Genomic DNA, 27,596 nt, shown 5'->3' with positions numbered 1-27,596 from the left:
CCCAGACATTCTGGTTCCAGAGCTGTCAAATGTCAGTTTGATTTGTTATAAAGGTTAATTTCAATTAAGTGTTCAAAATATGAGGGGTCTATATGTGTACATTTAAGTATATAGATAATTATTATTTAAAAATTATTACATCAGACATTTACAGTATTTACAATTCATTGATCTCTTTTTTGTTGATACAAAAAGTGAAGGAGAGGAGAAAATGTTCCTTAAAAAAACTTTTATTATGGAATTTTTCAAACATGCTAGAAATAGAAAGAATAGTGCAATGACTCCCCAAGAACCCATCATTTGACAGATCAACACTTTGTCGAACTTGTTTGAACTATTTGCCCCATAGTAATTTAAAGCAACTTGCAAGCACCGTATCTGTTTTGTATGTAATTCAGTATGTAATACAGTTTACACTTTTTTTAAAAAAACAGCCTATTTAAAAATAATTATACCTTCACAGGAAGTTGCAAAGATCCAAGGGTCCTGTGTGCCCTTTGTTCAGTTTCTTCCAGTGGTTACATCTTACATAATTAGAGTACAGTATCAAAACCAGGAAGCTGGCATTGGTCCAATGTGTGTGTATGGTTCTTTGTCATTTTATCATGTGTAAATTTGTGTAACCATCACTAAAGCTACTTATCTTTTTTTGACTTTTCATTTAGCTTTAGTACCAGATGTGTGACTCTTGAAATTTTAACCATACAGCGGCTTACTTTTTATAAACTTAAATCATTAAGAAATTTATGTATCTACACGTTTGGCTCATATTGTGCTTAAGAAATATGGTTGAATAAGGACATGTAATACCTTTAGAGAGAAGTATTTGACATATACCTTATTTTATAGATAGCATATCACTTTAGCAGTAATGAAGAGTTTTACCTTTTAATGTTTGTACGTGGAATTTTATTTTAATAGGAAGAAGAAGAGTATGAAACTAAAGGGGGACGCCGGAGAACATGGGATGATGATTATGTACTAAAGCGGCAGTTTTCAGCTTTGGTTCCTGCTTTTGATCCTAGACCAGGTCGTACTAATGTCCAGCAGACAACTGATCTAGAAATTCCACCCCCAGGTATACTATATTTTAGTTTTTGTGGTTTAATTTTAATAGGTACCAAATAAAGTAGTACTGTATAGTTTAAAAAAGTAAGGTACTACTTGTATATGCAGGTTATAAGTAAAAGGTTTCAGGAGAAACTATATATCAGCCATGCATCCTTAAAAAAAATACAGATTTTTTTAAAAGGAGCAAATTACAGTATTTTATTTTATTTTATTTTTTATTGAAGTATAGTTGATTTACAATGTTGTGCTAGTTTCTGGTTTACAGCACAGTAATCCAGTTATACATGTATGTATTCTTTTCCATATTCTTTCCGTTACGGTTTATTACAGGATATTGAATATAGTTCCCTGTGCTATACAGTAGGACCTTGTTGTTTATATATTTTATATGTAGTAGTTTGTATCTGCTAATCCCAAACTCCTAATTTATCCCTCCCCCACCACCTTTCCTCTTTGGTAACCATAAGTTTGTTTTCTGTATTTGTGAGTCTGTTTCTGTTTCATAAATAAGTTCATTTGTATCACATTTTAGATTCTACATTATAACTGATATCATACAGTATTTGTCTTTCTCTGTCAGACTTACTTCACTTAGTATGATAATCTCTAGGTCTGTCCATGTTGGTGCAAATGGCATTATTTCATTCTTTTTTATGGCTGAGTAGTATTCTGTTGTGTATATATACACACCACATCTTTATCCATTCATCTGTCCATAGACATTTAGGTTGCTTCCATGTCTTGGCTATAAAATTATAGTATTTTAAAAACACACCGTGTTTTACATTTGTATAAATTTTAAAGCAAGGACTCATTTAAAGGTAGATAATTTGTATTCTGTTTTCTACTGGATCAAAATTGCTAAGCATTACTCCCATGCAGCTTTTACTTTGAAAAGCTATATAGTGGTTTTAGTTATGGCCTCCAGAGTCAGTCAGCCTGAGTGCCAGCTCCATCTCTTACAACTCTATTTTGGGTGTGGTAGGCACACTAATGGCCCCCTCCCAAAGATATGTAGGTCCTAACCTCTAGAATCTGTGAATATATCACCTGAACATGAGAAAAGAGACTTCGTAGATGTGATTAAGAATCTTGAGATGGAGAAATTATCCTGTTTTTCTGGGTGAGCCCAGTGTAATCACCAGTGCCCTCATAAGAGAGAAACAGGAGGGTCAGAGTCAGAGGAGATTTGACAACAGGAAGCAGCAATCACAGTGATGAGGGGCCATGAGTCAAGGAACATGGGAGGACTCTGGATGCTAGAAAACTCAAGGAAATGGATTCTTCCCTAGAGCCTCCAAAAGGAACAAAGCCTTGCCCAACCCATTTTAGATTTCTGGCCTCTAGAATTACAAGATAATACATTTGTGTTGTTTTAAACCACTCAGTTGTGGTAATTTGTTATAGCAGCAATAGGAAACTAATACACTGGGCAAATCCCCTAATCTGTGTAAGCCTGGCTTTCCTTATCTCTTATATGGGGAAAATAAAGTCCTTGTTTGACAAGGTAGTTAAAAGGTTTAAATGAGGTGAGATATGTAAAGTGTCTAGCATGGTACCTGATGTGTGTCTCAATAAATGTCAGCTATTGTAATCAGTATATTATCCTTCAAGAAGACTTAAATGTTACTGTGGAATGTACTTTTTACTTGATAAAAAGATACCTATGTTAAATATGAACATAAGTGCAGTTTATAGTATAATGTGAGGTATATGATGTAGGATGATGGTGAGAATGAGTATGAATCAAGATGTTCCAAGGTCCCTTCAAAAAGGAAAACCTATTCTAGGGAGTATAAATAGGTACAGATTTTCGATAGAGTTCTTTAGCAATGTATTTCATATTTTTACTACTACAGATTGGTACTATAGAAGTATTAGCTCTGCACTCAGATGACTACAGAAGTATTTTTTAAAAATTGGAAATGACCTTCATTATGTCTGATAACAGATATGGTTCTGGTAAAGTACAATGGGATGTCATGCAGTGTATAAAACAATACTTTATAAAACTATATCATGATATGAGGAAAAGATTCCTGAGATTAAAAAAAAGAGTGCATCACTAAATACATATGAAACTAATTGTATTTGTGTGTGTGTGTGTGTGTGTGTGTGTTTACCTTGTAACAGACTCATTCAATGTAAGCAAAAGGTTGATAGGTCTTTAACTGAGTATGTGGTTTTCTCTGTATGTAGTATTATTAATAATTTTAGTTTTCTCATTCATAAAAATAAAATGTTCTGAAATATACAATTATCATGTATATCCTAATAAAAACTAGAGATTCGTATCATATGTATAAATTCTTCTCTAGTACACTGTCTTTAACCTAATTGTATTCTTCCCATTTTAAAAAAACAAAAATATTGAGGCCAGGAGAATCTTTTTTTTTTTTTTTTAATAAGATTGACACTAGCTATAGGTTTTTTTTTAATATATAAATAAATTTATTTATTTATTTATTTTGGGCCGCGCTGGGTCTTCGTTGTTGCGCGGGGGCTTTCTCTAGTTGCAGTGAGCCGGGGCGCGGTGCGCGGGCTTCTAGTTGCGGTGGCTTCTCTTGTTGCGGAGCATGGGCTCTAGGCACGTGGGCTTCAGTAGTTGTGGCTTGCGGGCTCTAGAGCTCAGGCTCAGCAGTTGTGGCGCACGGGCTTAGTTGCTCCGCAGCACGTGGTATCTTCCCTGACCAGGGACCAGTGCTCAAACCCGTGTCCGCTGCATTGGCAGGCAGATTCTTAACCACTCTGCCACCAGGTAAGTCCCCAGGAGAATCTTAGGTAGCTGACATCTTTAGCTGATATACGGCAGAAACATTTAGATTTCATGTAACCTGTCTCTTGGTGCAGTGCTCTTTCTGGACTGCTTATTTTAGTGTAATTGTTTTTCATATCTTCCATATTTTTAGGAACACCTCATTCAGAGCTCTTGGAAGAAGTTGAATGTACTCCGTCACCTCGATTAGCCCTCACTTTGAAAGTAACAGGTCTTGGAACAACTCGTGAAGTTGAATTACCACTCACTAATTTCAGATCAACCATCTTTTACTATGTGCAGAAATTGCTTCAGTTGTCGTGTAACGGCAATGTGAAATCAGATAAACTTAGGCGTATTTGGGAGCCAACATACACGTAAGAGATTTTAACTTAATGTTTTAAGTAGATATTTTCATAGTGTATGAGCCAAGAAATATTTTCTATATTTTGTATTATAGGAACAGAAAAGATTTAGTTCTCTTGGTTTACAGGAACAGATAAGAGCATTTCTGACTACGGATGGAGAAAGGTTAAAGCTTACAACTGGGAGGAACTTTAGAAATAATCTAGACTAGCTCCTTATGTAATAATTGTTGAACTCTGACTGGGATTGTGTATGAAGTAGTAAATATTTTCTGTTATTTGCTTTGGGGTCTGTGAGTTAAACCTGCCTCTCTTTGTTCATTCATTTATTCATTCAGTAAATAATTATCAATGACCTTTGGCAAATTTATTTAACATTATAGTACCTCGTTTTCTAATCTGTAAAATGAGAGTGGTTGTGAGGAATCAATGAATTAATATATGTAGATTCAGTACTGTATGAGATGTAGAGGGTGCTCAGTATTACCTATAATAATATTTGTTATTTAATAATATAAATAATTTAATATAAATAATTATAGTCATCCTATGTAACTTCACTTTTCTTAGTTTATTTTTCTGATGTTCTCTTAACATCACTGATAATCTTAGATAATGTCCAATAAAGTAATCTAGGTCTTTTTGAGATAGAACAGAAGGTCATCATGGCATTCTCATCCTTCAGTTTTTATTGGAATATAAAATTTGATCTCAACTGCCTCTTGGTCCTTGTTATTCTTATCCTTCTTTCCATCTAGACACAGATGCAAACACATCTTATTTTATTTTTATAACAATGTATGGAAGTTACAATACAAGATATGGCATATTACTTTATATCTTTAAAAGTTCTAGGTTTGATATATGCTTTCTTCTTAATAATGCTCAATTTATAAACCATAACTCTTTTTCAGGAATATGATTTCTGCTATTCCCTATGTTTAACAAGTTAATATGTTTTCTTATCAATTCTCCCTGAGTTCAGTATTTCATGTAAGCATATAGCTAATGAATGTCCTCATTCATACATGTTTTTAAAGAATTGAAGGCTTATTAGAAATAACCACAAATCATTTGATTTATGAATTAACTTGAATAATATTTTCATATTTAGAATTATGTACAGAGAAATGAAGGATTCTGACAAAGAAAAGGAAAATGGAAAAATGGTAAGTTATTTTTAGGAAATGAGTCTTGCTCTTGGCTACTTAGTAAAAGAAAAAGAAAAGCAAAGAAAAACTAATGCTGTGTTTCAATTGAACAATTAAGGGAGAAATCAGCAACATGGGATTCTTTAGATTAGGTTAAATGCATGATCTTAAAGCTACCTTATGTAATGCATGTGAAATAGCATAGACTTTGTAATCAGGAAAGGCCAACATTTCGTTTTTCCTATTGTAGGGTTGTTGGTCTATAGAGCATGTGGAACAGTATCTTGGCACTGATGAATTACCAAAGAATGACTTGATAACCTACCTGCAGAAGAATGCAGACGCTGCTTTCCTGCGCCACTGGAAATTAACTGGCACTAATAAAAGTATTAGGAAAAACAGAAATTGTTCTCAGCTCATAGCTGCATATAAGGTATATATTGGCATCAAAACACTATTTTGATTGGGAATGGCTTTGTGCTTTGCAGCTTTTTAAATGTTCTTGAGGAAGAGCAGTTCATTGGGACATACTAAAAAAAAGAAGTTGAATTAACATTGTTAATATGCCAATGCTAAAATTTCAAATATGGTTTGTGGCATTGGATGTAAATACGTAGTTTTAACTGTGGCTTTTAGTGGTTATATTTTGAGAATTTTCTTGGTTTAGAACGAAGTTTGGTTAAGCTTTGACTTGGGTGATACTGTTTTTATTTTAAAAGAAGGCAATTCTTTGAAGAATTCCAGCCTTTTCACATTAATACTAATAGGATGATATATTTATTGCTTTTCTTGAAAATGATTAATGGCTAGTTTTCCTAATTGTTTCTTTAGGATTTTTGTGAGCATGGAACAAAGTCTGGGTTAAACCAGGGGGCCATTTCTACTCTTCAAAGTAGTGATATTCTTAATTTGACAAAAGAACAACCTCAGGCCAAAGCAGGCAATGGACAGAATTCTTGTGGAGTAGAAGATGTCCTTCAGCTTCTGCGTATTCTGTATATAGTTGCAAATGACCCTTATTCAAGAATATCCCAAGAAGGTCTGTAAGAAGCCTTGTTTCATTTCTGTGGCATTTTTAAAAGCAAGTCAGTTTATATTTTTATTAATTTTATTACTTTTACAGAAGGTGATGAGCAGCCTCAGTTTACTTTTCCACCAGATGAATTCACTAGCAAAAAAATCACAACAAAAATTTTGCAGCAGATTGAGGTAATAAAACCAGATAGTTGAACTCTTCAGTCTGTTGGACTTTGAATGTATTGCCTCTCCTTCCTTTTCTACCTCACGCCATCTCTCCTGTTAAGAATTGACTCCTTTTTGTCTTTTTTCATAATTGCTTTAAGACATTGTTATTTGTTAATTTGCAGGAACCATTGGCATTGGCAAGTGGGGCTCTGCCAGACTGGTGTGAACAATTAACCAGCAAGTGTCCTTTTCTAATACCATTTGAAACTAGACAGCTGTATTTCACATGTACAGCATTTGGTGCATCAAGGTAGGAGGTGTATCGTTTTACATTTTTAGAATAAATGTGTTTTTAAATGTTTTATATAAGCTCAAAATGTACATATATACTTTATATCAAGATTGATGAAGGGAATATATTGTTTTCTCGTAAAGAGTTGTCGACATTTGGGAATTCCCTGGTGGTCCAGTGGTTTAGACCCCATACTTTCATTGCCAAGGGCATGGGTTCAATTCCTGGTGGGGGAACGAAGATCCCGCAAGCTGTGAGGTATGGCCAAAAAAAAAAAAAAAGAGTTGTCAACATTTAAACATTTTTTGATTTCCAGTTGGATATAAGCTCTCTTGAAGCAGTGTGGATTGAAGTACTGTGTTTCCCATTAGCTAGCATTTATTGTACAGTATTTAAGTGGCTTACATAAATTATTAGTTGCTGAAATTCCCAGGAATACAAAATTTAATGCTTGCAAATAGCTTTGATAACATTAGAAATATATCTTCTGGCCCTTATTTTTCTCTTACTACCATCTAACATACCATTTTACTTCTTTTTGTTTTTCTGTCTCCTTCACTAGATGAGAGTTTCATGAGGGCAGGAATTTCTGGCAGTTTTGTTCACTGCTCTAGCTGCAGTGTATAGCACATTGTAGGTGCTCGGTAAATACTTGTTGAGTGATTGAATACCCAGAGTACTTTCAAAGTAGATGTAGAAAAGTTATAATTTAAATGGAGCTGCCTGTTGCCCTAAGTTACATTGTTGTATGTACCATTTCATATCATTTACCAAGCATTTGCACACATAGCACTATAGGCCCGCTGTGATTAATGGCATTGGTTATGATTTTTATTTTATATGTGTGTGTTTGGTTTTTTTTGTTTTTTTAGGCTTTTTTTTTCAATTTTTTAAAAAAAATTTGGCTGCACCATACAGCTTGCAGGATCTCAAGTTCCATGACCAGGTATTGAACGCGGGCCATGGCAGTGAAAGCCCCGAATCCTAACCACTAGACCACTAGGGAACTCCCTGATTTTTATTTTATAGATGAGGAAACTGATTCTCAAAGTACATAGCTGATTGGCCTGAGAGTACCAAAAATATTGTAGCACACAGGAGAGTAGATCTTTCATCTTCTTATTCTTAATTCAAGATTCTTTCTCCCATCCTAGATGGGTTAACTCTGCATTGTTAAAAAGAAAATGTTTCAAAATCACAACACTGTTTCTGTGTTGGCTTTCAATTTGTATCACAGTAATAAAGATAGCTTAACCATTTTTTACATTCTCTGATTTAGGAAATGTTTATATTTTATGTATTATGAGTTTGTCTATATTTTTATGTGTTGTGTGGGGTTGGACCACAGACCTTTAATTTGATCTGTTAATTGCTAAAGTAAAAAGGGAAAATATAGACTCAGTATTTTCTCAGTTTGTTTAAGGAAATAAGATTAGTATATTTGGTCATCTGATAAAATACTATTTTTAAAAAATTCTTAAATCTTTGAATTTTGTTGCTGTTTTAGTACTGTATTCAGCTGTTTGCTGTATGCTACAACTACATAGGTATTTTTCTATTTCAGAGCAATAGTGTGGTTACAAAACCGACGTGAGGCCACTGTGGAAAGAACAAGGACCACAAGTAGTGTAAGGCGAGATGATCCTGGAGAGTTTCGTGTTGGTCGTCTCAAGCATGAAAGAGTAAAAGTTCCACGTGGTGAATCACTGATGGAGTGGGCTGAGAATGTCATGCAAATACATGCAGATCGGAAATCAGTTCTTGAGGTACCTCTATATAATCTCTTTTAGTGTGCAGGACTGACAATTAGAGAACCAGTCTGTGTCTTCCACCACATAAAGAGCTGCATTAGATAGAAGTGTAGATGGATTTCTCTGCCCTCTGTGCAAAGGCCTTCTCCTCTGGCAGAGCATCTTTCATGAGAGGATGTCAGCTCACCTCCTCAGGGGTCAGGATCTCGTGGCTTAATGAGCAGCAAAGAATATCTTCACTCATGAAGATATTGAGAGATGTTGTAGCAAATGGCGGTAAGAAATTCAATATATTTACTGCAGAAATGTTATTGTGGGCATTGTTGATTATATCCTATATACATATTATTCCTTATATATGAGAGACAAGGAAAGAAATACCTCTCCTGTCACAGATGTCAGCCACCTGGTTTGTTTATTTTTGGATCACAGAGTGATTATGATAAATATAATACATCTCTAGAAAATTTATAAGGCTTATGGTTTTCACTTTAAAATTTCTGTGCCTGGGACTTCCCTGGCAGTCCAGTGGTTAGGACTCCATGCTTCCACTTCAGGGAGCACAGGTTCAATCCCTATCCGGGGAACTAAGATCCCGCATGCCGCCAGCTCACGCCCCCACCCCCAAAAAAAGAATTTTCTATGCCTTCATCTTATTCTTCTTACCCATATAGTCCTCTAACCCAGATAATTCTCAATTATTATTATTATTATTATTTTTTAAACATGCACTGTGTGTTTTTGTAAGCTGCCTCAAATAATTTTTGGAATACATGGAGTATGGATAAAAAACCTTTAAAGTGATTGCCTAAAGTCAGAAATAAGTGGAAGAGTTTAGGTTTTGGTGTCACGTAGACACGCGTGCGCGTGCACACACATATAAATCTGTAGACCATCATTTCCTCAAGCAAATGATATATAACCTCTTTATCTGAAATTTGTTTTCCTTTGGTATGAAAAGGACATGATTTATTTTGTAGGTTTGTTGCGAGAAGTAAGTTGATGTATGAACAATGCTCACCCCAGTGTTTAAATATGGAATAGCATACAACAAATCAAATTTCTCTTTAGAAAAACTGGAATAAAAACTTCTGTGTGGCTTATATTATACTGCTACTATAAAAAAAAAAGTATATTACAGTAGGACTGGATTTTGGCAAGAATGGGATCATTAACATTTTTTTTAAGCTTACTTTCCCCCATAATTTATCTGTTCATGTTTAGGTTGAATTTTTAGGAGAAGAAGGAACTGGCTTGGGGCCCACATTAGAATTTTATGCTCTGGTGGCAGCAGAATTCCAGAGAACTGATTTAGGAGCTTGGCTTTGTGATGATAACTTTCCAGATGATGAATCTCGTCATGTAAGATTTACTTCCCATTTTGTGATTTGATTTGCAATTCTGCTTTTAGAAAGTTAAAAATCAGTTATGCTTCCAGAATGTAAGCCAGGTTTTCTGACTCTACTTTTATTATTGAATAATCCTGATATTATTAAAATGCTTTTAAAGGGTAAAATTTAGTCTATAAAACCTATTTAATAAAATGTGTTTATAGATACTTATAGATAGCAGAATTAAGATGTTTAATGTTTATGGATCTTTTCCTTTTTTTTGCATTTCTCCCTCTAAAAAATTAGGTCGATCTTGGAGGTGGATTGAAACCTCCCGGATACTATGTTCAGAGATCATGTGGACTGTTTACAGCTCCATTTCCACAAGATAGTGATGAGCTTGAAAGGATCACAAAACTCTTTCATTTCCTTGGAATTTTCTTGGCCAAATGCATTCAAGACAATAGACTTGTGGACTTACCTATTTCTAAACCTTTCTTTAAACTTATGTGTATGGGTGACATTAAAAGCAATATGAGTAAACTGATTTATGAGTCACGAGGAGATAGAGACTTACACTGTACTGAAAGTCAGTCTGAAGCCTCTACAGAAGAAGGTCATGATTCACTCTCAGTAGGAAGCTTTGAAGAGGATTCAAAATCAGAATTTATTCTAGATCCCCCCAAACCAAAACCCCCAGCTTGGTTTAATGGAATTTTAACTTGGGAAGACTTTGAACTAGTAAACCCACACAGAGCCAGATTTTTAAAAGAAATTAAAGACCTTGCTATCAAGAGGCGCCAGATTTTAAGCAACAAAGGTCTTTCTGAAGATGAGAAGAACACAAAATTACAAGAACTAGTGCTGAAGAATCCATCAGGTTCTGGGCCTCCACTTAGCATAGAGGATTTAGGGTAAGCTTTATATATATATATATATATATATACTCTTCAACCTAATGGATGAATAAATTCTAAAGCTTTTGTTCCTTTGTCTTCACTGATTTGCAATATATGAATATACAGTCTGTTAACAATAATAAGATGCTTTAGGAAATACCGATTTTTGATTTGATCCTTTGATTTGTTAATATTATAAAGAGAGCACTCAGAATACCAGAATATAGTTTATTAATCATCACATGTCTGAAAGGTTATCTGATTTATCAAATGTGATAACTATATATATCTTGTGTAAACAGTCCAAAGCCAATAATATTTTGACAAATTCATTAGCTAATTGATATATATAGCCTACTTGAAAAACCTCAGAATAGTTTGCTTTGTATGTAAGCCTTATCCCCAGTGGCTGCATTAACTAACTCAGATGCTGTAGATCTTTTGATAAAATTAATTATCTATTAATTTATATACATGTAATTATTATACCCTTGGTATGTTAAACTGTGATTTTGGGATTGACTGCAAGGCTTTGCTGTCTTTTTCTTCCTTCCTTCCTTTCCTTCTTTCTTTGATGATAACATTGAGAAGTTGTGTTTGATAAGTTGTTCATATGTTCAAGGTTTGACTTGAGGCGGGGGTAAAAACAGAGCATGAACAACTTTAGTAAAAAAAATAGTTTCTTTTGCAAAAAAAAGAAAATCTTGTAAACATGTTGCTACCATAATTCATTACAAAAATCCATAGTTTATTAATTTTGTGCCTAAGGAGGAAGTGAAACATGAAAGGTGATGTTTCATGCAATGCTTGCAAAGCCAGGTTTGGTAAACAGTTGGCCAAATAGTTTTTGTGCACACGGTTTTGCATTTTAAAAGGCCCCATACCTAACATCTAAGCTGGAATAGTGATTTTGTTATTGTTGGGGGTTGGGGGAGGTGCTCATGGTTTTGGCGGCAGTGTTTTAAAAATTAAACACCAATGATAGCTGAATGTTAATCTAATCCTTTTCTGTCCTCCCAGTTTAAATTTCCAGTTTTGCCCTTCCTCAAGAATATATGGTTTTACAGCTGTGGATCTCAAGCCAAGTGGTGAAGATGAGGTACAAATTTTGCTTTTGATATATTTGCAAGTCCAGAAAAATCCTCTTAATGAGGCCAGTTGTACTAGGCGCTACTGAAATATTCCTAGATATTAACAATTATGTTGACAAATTTTCCTTTGCAGATGGTAACAATGGATAATGCAGAAGAATATGTGGATTTGATGTTTGACTTTTGTATGCATATGGGTATTCAGAAACAGATGGAAGCCTTTAGAGGTAATTTTTAAGGCTCTTTAGTTGAATCTCTCTCCTTTTACTTTGAGACAGCTGAAATTAAGGTACTGCTATGCTCAAAAATTGCTAGTCATCTCTAGATTTGCCCTCTAGTTTTTTGTCTTCCCAACAGTTAGGTCCTGCAGAGTACTCAGAACAGGTTGGAACATTTTCAAGCTGTAGCATACCCTCAGCTTGGTCCTCCTGAGTAATGAGGGACCCACTTTTGGCTTCTATTTTTTCATTTGTAAGTGGATATAATGTTGCATACTTTCAATATTACATGATCAAGATGAGTTAAACTATGTTAGAACCTAAATTCTTCAAGTAAAGATTGACGCAAAATACACTGGACTGTTTATCACTTACTAGTTTTTAAAAATGAGAACATAGCCTTGGCTGGCTTATATGACATAAAGAACTGATTGGGAAATTATTAGAATTTGGCTACTGACCATAGTGTCTGAATATTCTCTCCCTGTCTACATTTGTGATAATAAGCAAAAATTTCTGTACTTAAAAGCCTAGCACAGTTTTTATTTCAAACTATTTTCATTTATATTTGCTTTTTCAAATATTTATTAATATTTATCTTCTATCCATTTAGTTGAGTATCTTGATTTGAAATTTATTTTGAAATTATAACTTAGAAACTGAGTTGTGTGTTTTGTTTTTGTTTTTTTGCTGTGTGTGTAATGTAGATGGGTTTAATAAAGTTTTTCCAATGGAGAAATTAAGTTCCTTCAGCCATGAAGAAGTCCAAATGATTCTTTGTGGAAATCAGTCGCCATCCTGGGCAGCAGAGGATATTATTAATTATACTGAACCTAAGTTGGGTTATACACGTGATAGGTATGTGTTGGTTATTTTCTAAGATCAACAAATTGTTTATGTCCCAAAATCAAATGGCAGGTTCTCTAAATGACTCAGTGAATTATATGCATAAAATGAGAAAGCAGTTAAGTCTCACCGTTAACCAAGATGTATATTCACTGATAAGGCTGAGTTCACACAAAAAGTCATCTTGGCTGATGTTAACATTCCTTTTCTCACTGTGTTTTAACTGTTCATCATTTTAAAAATTGGGTCATTTGTAAACCCTTGGGCTTTATTGCTTTTATATTAACCTTTATTTTCAAATAATTTCAATCTTATAGAAAAGTTGAAGAATAGTTAAGATTTCCTATATATCCTTTTCCAGAATCACCAGTACTTAACGTTTTGCTGTATTTCTTTTACATTATCTCTTTATACACACACACACATATATCTTCTGAACCATTTGAGGAATGTTGCATATATCTTGTACCTTTACTCTGTAATACATTAGTGTACATTCCTCAGAATATGGCCATACTCCCACGTAGCCATACTAGTTAGCAAATTTGTGATTCCATACTATTAGCTAATCTATAGTCTACATTCCAGCTTTGTTGATTATTCCAGCAATGTCTTTAATAGCACTCACTTCACTCCCATTCTCCCCCATCAGGAAATTGTATTTAGTTGTGATATGTTTTTAATCAACAGTTCTTCGGATGTTTTTTCTTTCATACCACTGACATTTTTTAAGACTATAAGCCCTGTATTTTTTTTTTTAAGTTTTCAAAGTAATGTAAATGAGAAAGTATTATTATTTTACACGTAAATGACATGTATATATAGCTTTTTTTTTTTTTTAAGTAAAGTTTTTATTGAAGCATATCAGAGAAGTACACAAATTGCACATACATCCTGGAGAATTTTCACAAAATGGACACACCTGTATAATTGGTACCCAGAACAAGAAACAACTCTAGAAGTCCCCATCCCCGTCTTATTCTTTTCTAGTCATTAAATCACTATTCCCATTGATTAATTTTGCTTGCTTTTGAACTTTAATAAATGAAATCATGCAGTATGTATTCTCTAAGGTCTGGTTTCTTTTATTTAATACTATAATTATGAAATTCATCCATGTTGTAGCATATAGTGATACTTTATTTCACTGTAACAAAAATGTATTATTTCAGATCCCTGTTGCTAGTTTAGCCATATTTGGGTGAATTATGCATGTGCATCTTGAGCTTTTCTGATTTGCTGCCTTTGTTGCATATTTGATTCCTGTACTCCATCAGTGTTTCAGTCTATCTGTATCAGTCTTTGAAGGATATTTTTCAAGTAGTTTGTATCAGCTTATTTCATACTTACCCAAGAGTCTCTAGACAGTGTTGTTCTTCCAACCTGCGGATATTCGTTTTTAGGGTTATTGCTGGCTTATACAGTAATGGTAGTATTTTTCATTTAAATCAGCTATCAAATCAATATAACTTTATTTTTCTTCTTTTAGCCCAGGTTTCCTTAGGTTTGTGAGGGTTTTATGTGGCATGTCTTCAGATGAGAGGAAGGCATTCCTGCAGTTTACCACTGGTTGTTCAACTCTACCCCCAGGTGGACTGGCTAACTTGCATCCCAGGCTCACAGTTGTACGCAAGGTACAAACTCCAGCTACCGGGGGATCTAAATGGAATTAAGATACTTAAGGATTGAAAGAAATACATATTTAAAGTCATGGTCTGCTGTTATTTTCACTTCTGTTTCCGCAGGTCGATGCTACTGATGCAAGCTACCCATCAGTGAATACATGTGTACATTATCTAAAGTTGCCGGAATACTCTTCGGAGGAGATCATGAGAGAGCGCCTGCTAGCTGCTACAATGGAGAAAGGCTTTCATCTCAACTGAGCTTTGAAGTGCAATGGGAGACATCAGAGACTTAAAATTCTAGTGAAGCCTCTTGTGTTTGTGTGCAGAGAAGTATATGATCCTCCATGCTAATGACACTTGCCTTTTTTCCACCATTAAGGCTTTAAGAACACATGGAATAAGTTCGTTAGCTGCTAATGACAAAACAAATCCTTTAACTATCCAGCCAGCAAGTATATAGCACAGAACACTTTGTGTTGCTACAAGGGCTCATGTGACTGGAATTAGGTGGTCCTACTTGACTGTTCCAAAGAGCAGCTTCTCAGATCTTCAGTGTTCATTGGTAAATTTCTAACAGTGTATTTGTGTAAAGTTTGTCATTTCATACTTCATACACTACAGTTGCCATCACTGATGCCTGTTTTGCTGGCTTTTAAGCTACTTGGTCAGAAATCCTGCTTCCTTAAAACATAGAGAGTTAATGAGCATCTCAAGCTTTTTCTTTTCCTTTTTAATGATGCCTGCACTATCAGAGTATATCTAGTGTTCTCTCTTTTGTTTGGCATATAATCATGCACAGCCTTTTTATTTCTTTGAGGTGGGAGTATATTTTTATTTCCTAAATGCCATACTATAAAGATCAAATTCTTAAGTGTGTTTGTGCAGTTCAAAAATAAAGATATATTAAGGCGGTGGAGAAAACACTGGTTTAGATGCAAGGCACACTTAAAGCAAGTTTTACTTTTGGTTGTATTTTCTTTGTATATTATAAACATTTATTTAACTTGTTGCAGTTTGAAGTAAAAAAATTTCCAAAATGTATTCTCAACAATAATCATTAAAATGTTTGCAGCATACAGAACTGTGTCATGTGACTGTTTCACTGCAGCCATCAGACCTGCGAGCTTAACTGTATACTTTTCATTTTGAATCATTGAGATATATAGTTTTTTGAAATTACTACATGAAGAAATGTATTTTTCTGTGTAAATACACTTACTGAAACTGGAAAGCTAGGAGAAATATATGTTCACATGCTTGTGATCCAACTCTAGTGTTCTGTCTTTAAAGTATTCTTCAGGTAAAAACAGCCAAGTTATTTGTGTTAACTTCTTAAACACCAAATATGCTACTTACCATTGTATCTTCAGCGATGTGTAAGTCTAAGATCCAAGAATGATTTTTGGATGTTGTGTTAGTGTGGAAAGAAACCACTGGGATAATGCTATTTCCTGGTTTTGAAAAGGGGCTATATTTCCATTTTCCTGTGACTTATCATATCTATGCATCTAGGTAAAAGAAATGTCACTAGGTCTGATTTAGCCAAATGGCTTTTATAGGCGTGAAAAGCATTTTTTGGAATTGCCCACAATTTACCTGTTTAAAAGGTATGTTCCCTTTCTACATTAGAAGAGATTTCTACCATTGCAGTCAATCATTTGCGTAGTGTGTCTGTTCTCTGCATGAGAATGTTGTGACTATGTAATCAGAGGCAGCATTTATATAATTTACCTTATTGTTAGCTTCACAGTTCTCTGCGAGAATAAAAGTTAAAATAAAACATAATAGCAATATTTAAACGTATGACCTATGCTTTAATCCAGAAAACAGTGGTGGTGATTGTCTCAATACGTGGATGCATGACTAGAACTTTACACTAGCAGTAGAAAAAAATCCAGTTTATGTGTATTATTTAAGTCTCTAAAATGTCTGTCAATAGCCAGCTTTTACCAAGACTAGTCTAGCACAGGGGTCAGCAAACTGTGGCCTGCCGTTTGCATTTGTATGGCCCATGAACTAAACATGGTTTTAAAATTTGTAAGTGGTTGAAAAAAATAAAAAAGAATAATAATATCTTATGTGAAAATTTTATGAAATTCAGATTTGTGTCCAAAAATAAATAAAGTTTTATTAGAACACAGCCATGCTGATTTATTTATGTATAATCTATGGCTTTTTTTGCACTACAGTGGCAGAGCTGAGTAGTTACAGCAAAGACCATATGGGCCACGAAGCCTAGAATATTTACTGTCTGGCCCTTTGCAGAAAAGGTTTGCTGAATCCTGGTCTAGCACATTACTACAGCAGGTAAAGTTGATGAATCTTATACAGTGAGTAACTCTGAAATGTCAGGAATCTTCCTGTAGAACCAGAAGTCCAAGAACAAGGTAAAGCTGACCAGTCTGAGACATAAATTTCATGAGTCTGAAAATCACTTAAAGCTGGTAGTCACAGTTCAGCAACAAACCTGAAGTGAGATGATGACACAGCCTGTCACACAACAGAGAGTCACATTAGAGTTCACTTTGCGTATGAGTCAAGTATTGTGAGACATCTACTCAGGTCTTCAAATACACTAGCCTCTGGAGTATTTTTTCCAGTGGTATCTACCTAGTATTTTTTTTTTTTTAATTGTTATTCTCTCAAGGTACTAAAATCTGTGCCAAGATGTTATTTGAATGCTATTTTGGTGTGACCCCAAAATTAATTTTATTCACTCCCTAGTTACTTCTGGTGTACCAGTTTCAGCAGTTACCCGAATGTGCTACTGATTAAGTGCCTACCAACTAGGCCAGTGTTTCCCAACTAATTATGTCTCAGAAAGACCTCCAAAGCACTTTCATCTAGACTGGGCTTTCCCCAGACCTTGGCTACTTAATGCATACCATTCACTGTTCTGGCAGGTCAGAAGCCTTTCCTCTGCCTTCCTGAATGAGTCCAAAACAGCTAAGGTTTGCTTTTGGAGTCCATTATTGACTGGTTGCCTGGTAGATGCAAACTTTGAAATATGTAAGTGAATTTTTAGAAACACATAAAGAATTTAAACAAAATCCCTCTTATGCACACATACACGAGAGAGGGAGAGAAATCAAACAGTACTGAATGAATTACTGCCTAGAATGCCCATTTACGTCCTCTTTTGGAGGATGGAGTGTTGTAGGTGAAAGAACTCTTGGAACTCCATAGGATGGCCCAATAGCTTCATGTATCAAGACTATATTTCTGTGTCCTCCAATGTACTTGCCCTCCTACCCTAACGTGCACATGAACATGCTTTTACCTAAGACAGTTCTGTATCGTCTGCTGTTACGAAGCAAAAGCATATATACAGAAAGGTTTGGGAGGATCAGAGCATTGCTCTTCTATAGTGACTTAGTAGTTTTCTTTGCTTCAAGACATTCTAGGAGAAGGGGATGAAGGAATAAAAGGGAGGGGAAGATGGAGTTATTTCAGGGCAACCTGAACAGAGATACACTCTTGCATTCTGTTTTTAAACTCTGAACTAAATTTCATTTACAAATAAGTTTACTAATAAGACTAACCCTTTACAATACGGCATATAGGATAGCTAAAGGGCTGTCTTAGCGATTCATTATTAGGTAGTAACGTTCTCTGTAGAGTTAATTACATGATGTCATTGTAGTTGCCAAGTACCCATAAAATGGATATCAGGCTTTTAGAAACTGGCAAAGAATATTTGATTCTGCAATTTTCATTAGGTACACACATTTTGACTTTGTAAGGAAAAAGCATTCAGAAAACAGTATTATTCAAAGTGCTATGCGTGTTCAAGTCAATTTTAAAAGTTTATTGGCCAATAGAGAGGTGCCACATTTTCTTCCCACCCCATGATGCTATTCCTGAATTTATCCCTTTGCAAAGGGAAGCAGAAACCAAAAGAGTTTCCCTCAGTACTCCACAAAATCTAAACAAACAAGTGAGGAAAAAAATGCTTATGGTCAGAAAATAAAACTTGTCTCTCCGTTTAGAGAAAAATTTTCTTTGTGCATCATGTTTTAAAACACAGTTTTGTTTTCCATTTAGGAACTGTGGAAAACACCTATTTAAAATGTCTTTGGAAGGACAGCCCATTTTGTAGTGTTTGGTCTTCCAGATTCTTTTGGGCTAGTGATGTTGAGAGGTATTCCATGGTGTCCTCATTTCCTATAAGTCGATGTTGTGTGGCAGAGCCTTTCTGTTTTCAGCTGTCTGACATCTTATCAAGAATTAGTAGAGGGGCAAGAATTCTTGCCCGATTCGTTTCCACAATGCAGCCATTTAACACCATCTCATCCAAAATGATGTGTACTTTATCCAAATTAAACATTATCTAGGGTCATATTAAGGAAATTAGTTATAAAAATGTTAACATTCAGTAAATAATAACATGACTTTGCCTGGAATTTTTCCAGTGTAAATTAGTCTAAGCATGAAGGTTTGTTTTTTATTTTAACAGAATTCCTGAAATTAAATTTAAAATTGGTATTTATATTAGAAATTATTACCTTCATGTACACATATATACCTAATTTCACCTCGGTTAGGCTAACTGGACAATAGACATAGAAATGGAACAGCTATACCTTTTAGCCAGAGGGAGACGGACTCTCTACTAAGAGCTGGAGAACAAAGCAAATAAATTTTGTTAAGAGTGTGACCTGACCTCAAGAACAATGTCTTCCCAGACAATAGTAACAACAGTAACAGCCATGACTTACTGAATACTCATTATGTTCCAGGCATTGTGTTGAGTGTTTTACATGTATTATTTCAGTCTTCTCTACGACTCGGTGATGTACATGCTAACATGATCCTCATTTTACACAGGAACAAACAGGCTCAAAGCCATTGCCCACAGTCACATGGCTAGTAATTGTCAGAGCTGGAATTTAAACCGAAAGTTTGGGCTTAACTGCTCTGCTTCCAGACTTCTCAGGAGAGGCCTGAGGCTGCTGAGTATACACCCTCCCTCCGCCCTCAAAACTCCACCCCAACAAATGCCTTTACAGTACTGCACCTTGAGTATCTTTTGTGTCAGGTAGGCTAAAGAAAAAAATAACCATGAGGAGAAATGAGTGAAGAAAAGGCAATGCTGACTTAATTCCCAAGGAGATAAATATTCCGATTTTCAAGAGAGTACCTCTTATAAATGGAGCATTCTAAAAATACTCATTTGAGAATGATGGAGCCACTTTAGCTTACTGATGTTCTTATTGGAAAGTTAGTACAGGGCATGGGAGAAGAAGAAAACACTGTTAGACTGTGATGTCTGGCTAATTAGAAAGAGCCAAGTCCTTCCTCCAGGAGTCCCTTCATTTGAGTACCTAACTTTTGTGAAACTGAACTGGAAGAGAGAACTGACCTGTTCTGGAAGAGAGGATTAAACTCTTGAGAGTGAAGATGATAATGGTTGAACGTTTCTAAATTCTATGCTTTACTATCTTAAGTTTCCATCACTAAAGAGCACAATCCTGGTCCGTTTAGAAAAAAACAGAACAAAACAAAAAACAGCTGACGGATTGTTTCAAATAGACAAACTTCATTCAACAAGCGAGTGATTAAGTGCACTACGGGAGTTCATAATTAGTGAATCTTTGTAAAATGAGCCGTTACCACCTGATTTTTCTTCCCAATAATTCCAGATGTTCAAGTCTATTGTCTTTGTTTAGTGAAGTACATCTATAGAGAATGAGACAATCCTGGGAATGACTTTTAAGTTTCTATTAGGCTCTGTGTTAATACCTCATTAAGCTCCGTGCAAATAGTCCTCCAGCAGAATAAACTTTTTCAGGAGCCCGTGGGAACTGTCCTTAAGTGACCCAGAAAAAAAAAAAGCTTTACTCTGTTATACCTATTAATAATATCTTCCAATTAGATGGATGATTGCTTTGTCCATGGCCAAATTGGGACTGGAATATTAGGCTCTTGACTCAATCCTCTTCACCAGACCCAGAAGCCAGAACTTAGAAGCCAGGACAAGGTAGGAACGACAGCCAGGTATAAAGGAAGGCAGAGCTGGGAAGCACAGGTGACTGCATGAAAAAAATGCCCTGTAGAATCCCCCTGTTGTATTCACTAAGGACAATGAAAGCCTAGTGCCCTTTTTTTTTTTTTTTGGTGTCAAGGTTTTTTGTTTTAAGTATAGTTGATTTACAATGTTGTGTGAATTAGTGCTGTACAGCAAAGTGATTCAGTTATACACACATATATACATTCAGTTTTAAAATATTCTTTTACATTATGGTTTATCATAGGATATTGAATATAGTTCTCTGTGCTATACAACAGGACCTTGTTGTTTAAAGCCTAGTGCCTTTGAAAATGTCAACCCATCCAGGGTGATTCTGAGGTAGAAGGAGATCTCATTTTAATCTATTCTATTTGAATCAATGCAGGGATCAAGCTGCTCTGAAGACTGCTCCATCTTTGGCAAGAATATGGTCAGCAATTCAGATGTCCCCTTGAACAACTAGCTCAATGTTTTGAAATTCAGATTAGAATTTACTGCTGAATCATATCAACCACTGGCATCCTCACAATGCAAGGACAAGGTCCTTCAGCAAGTCTGAATTTCCCAACATCCTGGAAACATGAATTGCTCAGTGAGGGCATTCTGTACTGTGGGCATGTGACTGCCTGAGTATCTGGCTCAAACCCCTCATAATCATGCAACTTTCTGGCACTATAAAGGGAAACCACAGACCAAATCCAATGTGAGGCAAAAGCCTGAAAGCTGATTTCCCCTTGGAATCATGTGACTCCTTTAAAATAAGAATCCAGCTGTTGTTCACATCTTGATTTGGTTTATGAGTTACTTGTGCACACTGGAAAAGCCAAGAGTAATGGCATTTGGGTTACAAGCCAGGTGAGCAGGGACCAAAAAATGCCCTATATGCCAAGTCCCGTGGCAATAAACAGAGGCAAACACACTTTAGCCCTGACATTTGGAATAGGAGGAAGCAAGAAAGGCACAAGCTGTTGGTCTATTAAGGTGATGAGCTGAGAATGACTAGTTTAAGAGGGTCCAACCTTCAGGTTTTACTGAATTCAACTGACTTAAAGATCCTTGAGGAAACTTGTTTACCTTCATGGGCACCCTAAGGTTGGAGCTGATAGGAACTAGAAAGAGCCTCTTAAAGAGCAGATTCATAAAGCCCCACTTTCTCCCAACCCGGAAACCTAGAGCCTTTCTGAATTTCTATGTCATGTGGATTGGAGTTGAATAGTTGAATAGGACCCCAGTAATATTAGTGCCACTTGAAATCAATATTTTAATTAGAGTGATTGAAATGTTTCTGGTTCATACATTGGAATTTTGATCTCTGGATCATAAAGCACTTTTTCAATATGGTATTTTAACACCACTGTGGTAGTCTAGTTCTCCTTTAGTAAGAGAAAACTGAGCAGCATACATTCTAATGGGACCTCAAAAGCAATTCCAGGGAAGAGCCCAGCCTAGAAACTAAACTTTCTAATTCTAGATTTTGGCCTCAGATCCCTTGTCTTCTTATTTGATTTTCTTTTTCTTTTTTTTTTTTAAGATCCTAGCTAGGACTTCCCTGGTGGTGCAGTAGTTAAGAATCCACCTGCCAATGCAGGGGACACAGATTCAATCCCTGGCTGGGGAAGATCCCACACGCCACGGAGCATCTAAGCCCGTGCGCCACAACTACTGAGCCTGTACTCTAGAGCCCGAGAGCCACAACTACTGAAGCCCACGTGCCTAGAACCCGTGCTCTGCAATGAAGAGTAGCCCCTGCTCGCCCCAACTAGAGAAAGCCCGCACACAGCAACGAAGACCCAACGTAGCCCAAAATAAAATAAATAAATAAATAAATAAAGATCCTAGCTAAGGAAAGTTCTTTAAGTAGGGTGGGGAAAAAACGTGTTCTCTTTTTTTTATACTTTAACTCAATTTCCCATGGAATTAGATAAGTTGCAAAGGGCCAATGTGCTCACATTTCCCACAGAAAATCAAATGCTACTGTATGGAAGATTATCATGAAGATTCTGCATAGTTCTGGATAAACTCTCCTTGTAATAGTCCTGTGTTCACTTTTAGGCTTAGTATGGCCTTTAGTTAATTAGGTCACTGAAAAGGAGTGTTTGTTTATTGTTGTTGTTAAGTAGGTTTTCCTGAAAGATCCATTCATATTCTGAGAGCAACAAAGACATCCCAGTGTAATTTTTTTTTAAGTTTATATAGGCTTATGTAAAATTACACAAATATCAAAGTCAGCACTGGGGTCAATGAGCCTGTCATTTCTCTTGTTTTTTCCCCCAAATTCTCTGTTGCTTCTCATAGCTTGCTGCCACTATTCCTGAGTAAAACAGAACCCAGAAGCATAGAACAGAAGGAGTGGGGGTAAGGCAGAGGGACCCGGTAGGGAGGGATAGGAGGAATAGTAGGGGATGAATATGGCACCTAAAGGACTCAGAAACACACTTAAAGGACACAGAGAGATGGCTAAAGCTAGGGAGGGCCAAAATAGCCTGGAAGGCAGAACTGTTTAATCTGGAACTTTCACATCCCTTTCCCAGGTGAATGGCTGACTCCCTTGGAGACTGTTCATAATTCTGAGACTCATCACTCATGACTTGACTAGAACTCTCATGCTGGAGCGGGCTGTGGCCCCCTTACCCCTCCGTGCCTGCCCTCCCCAAAGACTGGACCAGCTGCACACATTCCCTTGGGCCCAGGGGCCTGCTCTCTTCTCTTGCTTCAATGGACATATTTTCAAAAGGAAAAGATGTTTAGAAATCTCTGACGTGAACGTCACTTTTGGAAAGCATGCTTTTATCAAGACATTCAGGTATTCGCTTCAAAATTTTTCATTATTTACGACTCCTCCAACCAAAGACCAGGGTTTCTCTAAAACTTCTTCCCTTATTCAGGAAACACCAAGACAGCATGGTGCCAGGCACTTTATAAATGTTTTCTTAGAGACTAATTTGCTACAAGCTACTCCAGACGATTATGAATTTTCAAAAAGTGTCAAATTTAATCTTAAATCACATTTGTAGCCCTAGAATCAAAGGCTCTGGAAACCCGGAAACCAGTACCAGCTCTGTGCCAAAGTAGCTCTGTGGTTTGGGACAAGCAATCCATAGAGCTACTCTGGGACAGAACTGGTATCGGTCTCTGAGCCTCAGCCTCTTTGTCTAAAAAGTGAGATTTTAACTTGATGATTGTGTAGTTTTCTTCCAACTCCAAAGCAGTCAAACCCTATGACTCTAAAAGTAACCTTCAGGGAGAGGAAAGCTAGTTTACTCCTTTCTGATATGATCAAGCTATTCCTGATGTAGTCACATGCTCCACCATACCTCAAAAGAAATCCTTTTGTAATAACAATTAATTATTTTAACTTTCTGAGAGACCATCGAGAAAATTTCAGTTCCTTTAGAAGCTGCCACTTCAGTGTTGGATGATTTCCCTAGAGAATTTCTTTGGTCTTCTTGCCAGTATTTCCATAGCCCCTAGTTGAACAAGTTACTTTTTTGATTTCTCATTAAGTCAGGCTGAAATTATCTCCTATTTGGAGAAGGCCTGTTCTGGTTTCTGGTCCTCTAAAGGTGTTTGGGATTTTAGGAAAGTAATGAAGGAATGACAGATAGATGCCCCCTACTGGGGCCTGGGGCCTGATCAAGGCCTGACTGCAAATCTTAGCGGTGCTCTTACTGTTGGCTGGGTGCTTTGAGTCCTCCAGGGCACACCCTGGTAGATAACTAGCTGAGTCATAAGAGAGTGCAAGAGGATGGAGGCCCTTCCTACTCGCCCACCCTCAGCTGCAGTAAAGAGAGCATGTTTCACATCACGCATGTGAGCTTTTAGGCTCTAGAATTAATTGCTCAAGCTTTTGGACTTTAAGGACTTACAAAGTAAAAACATGAGTGTTCTAAAGATTTTTTTTTAAGATATTTTTGAATGAAGAAAACATTCTGGATTCTAGAGTTATCCTATATTTGTTGGGGAGGGGGCACGAAGATATAAATAGGAACCCCAGCTTGTTCCTGGCTTTTCTTCCCATGCATGCATGTGGAATACCCCCCTTACCATCCCAGCCTCTCTATCATTCCTGCCTCCAGTCCTGGGGTGGTAGAGAGACCTGCATAGGCCCTGGCAGCAGGCACTGGCATGACCAGGTACCCGCTAAATTCTGGGGACCCAGGTGCTGGAGGGTGGTCAAGGAGTGGGTGGGGGGCCCTGCCAGCTCTGGGTAAGCATCTTTAACCCCATGGAGAGGGGTGCTGCTGAAGGAGAGCTAGAGTAGGGTCCTCTAAAGCACAGGGCCCAGGAAGGGGACCCTGGTTGTCCGGGTCTGAAGGCAGTACTGCTGCATTCCATTCTAGCCAAAATAAACCAAGTCTTTAAGCCTCTTTAAGGCCACCAAATACCAAAAGGGGTGTCAAGGGTTTTGGTACCTTCACACACATTAGGTGTGCACTGAACTGGGGAGGAATTGGACTTCTACAGAGCGCTGTTCATGGGTGCCCTCCTCTGACTATTTAGCAGAAGGGGATCAGATTGCTCCTTTGAATTATGAATTGTCTGGAGAATTCAGCAAACCTGGGGCTCTGGAGCTGAGCACATACTGAGAAGCTCATCAGTTGGTTCCTAAAAACTATCATCTTAATTCGTAGAATTTGAAGTCTTAAATAAGTCTACCAAAGTATGAGGAAGGGTAAACTTTCCCGACAGAAGTCCTCAAGCAACATTTCAGCCCCGCGGGTGGAGTGGAATATGAAGAGGGTATCAGAGCTGCTTCAGCGCACGTGAACGGTTTAGGTCCTGATGTGCTTAGCCCCCGGGGTGCAGGCCGCCCCACTTGAGACTACTCTGCAACAGAGAGTTTCCACTTAGTAGAAGGGTTTTCGACAAACCAGAATTTCTGTCCTGATTTCCTGAGCTTACGTCGTTTCTTTTTAATAACCCATCTGCCTTGCTCTGTGACGTTAGTCTTCTTAGAAGTAGAACAAGTCCATACTAGGGAAAAATGTAAACAATGCATTTAATTTCCCAACGTCTAACCCTACAGGCTCTGGAAAACTGCTCCCTTCTTAAAAGGCTTCAGGGCGGTAAAGTCTCTGGAGAAAGACTGCGAGTAAAGGGCTTCTTGGGAGCTCCATAATGTTTGGACTCCCACCTTCCTGTTGCTGCAACAAGACTGAGCCTTAAATCGTGTCTGTTCCAAGCAGACGGACGTGGAAGGCTTCCTTAATCTGAGCAAACACAAAGGTTACGTGCTCTGAGTGTTGGGAGAACCGGTTCCAAGTTGCAATTGTGTCAGCTGCTGGTTCAACCTTTCAAGGCCTAAGGAAGCTTTCCTGGTACAACGTTAGCTGCTCTGGCAGGTTCCTGGTTACATGCTACCAGGGTGGTGATGCGGTCTGTCTGTGAGGCCACACCTCTAAAAGGCTCCCTTGTCTTACTGTTAAGAAACTGATGTGTAAAGTTTTCCCTGGACTTCTTCAACGTGACAGTTAAACAGAACTGTGGGGAATTCCCTGGCGGTCCAGTGGTTAGGACTCCGAGCTTCCACTGCCGGGGCCTGGGTTCAATCCCTGGTCGGGGAACTAAGTAAGATCCTGCAAGCTGTGCAGCCCAGCCAAAAAAAAAAAACTATGTATGAGGCAGAATAGAGTCCTGGGTTTGTAATTTGACCTTTTTCAGATGGCTGAGGGCAGAAACTCTTCCAGAATCTCAGTAGAAGAGAGGTGCCCCATGCCCTGCCTGCCCTGCCCCCTGCTGCACTTTTAGACCATGGGAGGGCCACGTGAACTTACAGCTTGAGCACAGACATACACTTCCAGGTCTGGAGAGACTTAGTTCCCTTCTCTAAATTATGCAAAATTCCTAATATGTCAGGTGGATATGCCTAAGTATTTCCCAAGAACAGGAAGATGTAAGTTGGTCAGAGAGGAAGAGAAGGCAAAAATGAAACTAAGTAAAATGAAGGGTAAGGATGAAACTTGTGTGCTTTGGTGTGACAATTAAATTCAAACAAGAATGCTGGAGTTCATTACATGGACCTATGCTATACACTAGAGGGATACAAAGACAAACCCATCTCTACTTTTAATAAACACCTAGTCAATATATAAGACACATCAACACACTGAGTCCAACTATAATACACATCCTACTATATCTGATTCACTTTACTTCTCTGAATATCTAGACTTACAAGACTTTCCCATCCTGTTCTAGGTGTAAGATAACTCAGCTCAGTTACCTAGTCATGGCAACATCAAACATTAAGGCTGAGAGGGTGTTAAGGCTCTTCTAGTTTAATTCTATCATTCTGAGATGAGGGGGTTATGTGTCTTGTCTGAGACACACAGCTAGCTGGTAGCAGCACTGAAAGCAAAACTTGGGTATCTATAGTCCCAGTAAAGTGTCTATTAGCTTTTGCTGTCTTCCTGATGACTTCTTAAATCAAAAGTCATTTTTCTTATTACCCTGTACAAGGAGGAAGAGATTTATTTTGAATTGCTTTAAAGGACTTAGTTAAAATGGAATGTGACATGCTGAATAAAAATACACCCTAATATACAGTCTGGTCTTGGGTCTCCTAGGTCAAAAGGACCACAGATTTAGGTCACTCACCACAAGAGGGCACTCAGATTTCCCCAATTAATTTAAAGAGGCTTCAAATACAGCCTGCAAATCAAGTTTATCAACATGACATTTTCTATCAATAGTAAAGGGTAAATGGCCATTTCCCCAGAATATACTGACATACTGTTTCTGGGCATAGGTATCTAATGTGTATGTGTGTATGTGTGTGTGTGTGTGTGTGTGTGTATACATACACACACACATATATGTTTATATATATACACACATATGTGTGTGTGTATATACACACACAAACATGTTATAATTAATATATATTTGTTATAATTAATGTTACTATTTCAGATTCAAGCCTGATGTTTTCTCAAAGGACACCTATTTATTGCGTTCAAGTGGTAAGCAGATTTCCGAAGTAAAAATTAACTTAAAAGACAACTTG

At 37.0% G+C, this 27,596-nt stretch overlaps 2 protein-coding genes across 12 annotated transcripts in view; one reads left to right on the top strand and one right to left on the bottom strand.

The window, feature by feature from the left end:
• The window catches only part of HECTD1 (HECT domain E3 ubiquitin protein ligase 1), a 91,843-nt gene extending 76,182 nt beyond the window's left edge, over positions 1–15,661 (top strand). For 4 of the 5 annotated variants that reach the window (XM_059914035.1, XM_059914034.1, XM_059914033.1 and 1 more), the window contains 15 exons: positions 922–1,078; positions 3,981–4,203; positions 5,306–5,360; positions 5,593–5,775; positions 6,174–6,381; positions 6,466–6,551; positions 6,710–6,837; positions 8,384–8,585; positions 9,795–9,932; positions 10,208–10,815; positions 11,821–11,899; positions 12,025–12,118; positions 12,817–12,967; positions 14,445–14,589; positions 14,701–15,661. In XM_059914035.1, coding sequence (XP_059770018.1) covers positions 922–1,078; positions 3,981–4,203; positions 5,306–5,360; positions 5,593–5,775; positions 6,174–6,381; positions 6,466–6,551; positions 6,710–6,837; positions 8,384–8,585; positions 9,795–9,932; positions 10,208–10,815; positions 11,821–11,899; positions 12,025–12,118; positions 12,817–12,967; positions 14,445–14,589; positions 14,701–14,838 — 2,595 coding nt within the window. In that variant the 3' untranslated portion in view covers positions 14,839–15,661. The remainder of the gene's footprint in view (positions 1–921; positions 1,079–3,980; positions 4,204–5,305; positions 5,361–5,592; positions 5,776–6,173; positions 6,382–6,465; positions 6,552–6,709; positions 6,838–8,383; positions 8,586–9,794; positions 9,933–10,207; positions 10,816–11,820; positions 11,900–12,024; positions 12,119–12,816; positions 12,968–14,444; positions 14,590–14,700) is intronic. The other variant, XM_059914036.1, reaches the window with a different exon arrangement.
• The window catches only part of AP4S1 (adaptor related protein complex 4 subunit sigma 1), a 103,583-nt gene that overhangs the window by 32,859 nt on the left and 43,128 nt on the right, over positions 1–27,596 (bottom strand). Inside the window, exon 6 of one of the 7 annotated variants that reach the window (XM_059914053.1) lies at positions 18,368–18,910. The exons of the other annotated variants lie outside the window; for them this stretch is intronic. Coding sequence (XP_059770036.1) covers positions 18,782–18,910 — 129 coding nt within the window. The 3' untranslated portion in view covers positions 18,368–18,781. Of the gene's footprint in view, positions 1–18,367; positions 18,911–27,596 lie in introns of those variants that run through there. 7 annotated transcript variants of the gene reach the window in all.

This window comes from Balaenoptera ricei, chromosome 2 (assembly GCF_028023285.1).
Source record: "Balaenoptera ricei isolate mBalRic1 chromosome 2, mBalRic1.hap2, whole genome shotgun sequence".
Classification (NCBI taxonomy): domain Eukaryota; kingdom Metazoa; phylum Chordata; class Mammalia; order Artiodactyla; family Balaenopteridae; genus Balaenoptera; species Balaenoptera ricei.
The sequence above is the reverse complement of the archived record's forward strand: the minus strand, read 5'-3'. Positions and strand labels throughout refer to the sequence as shown.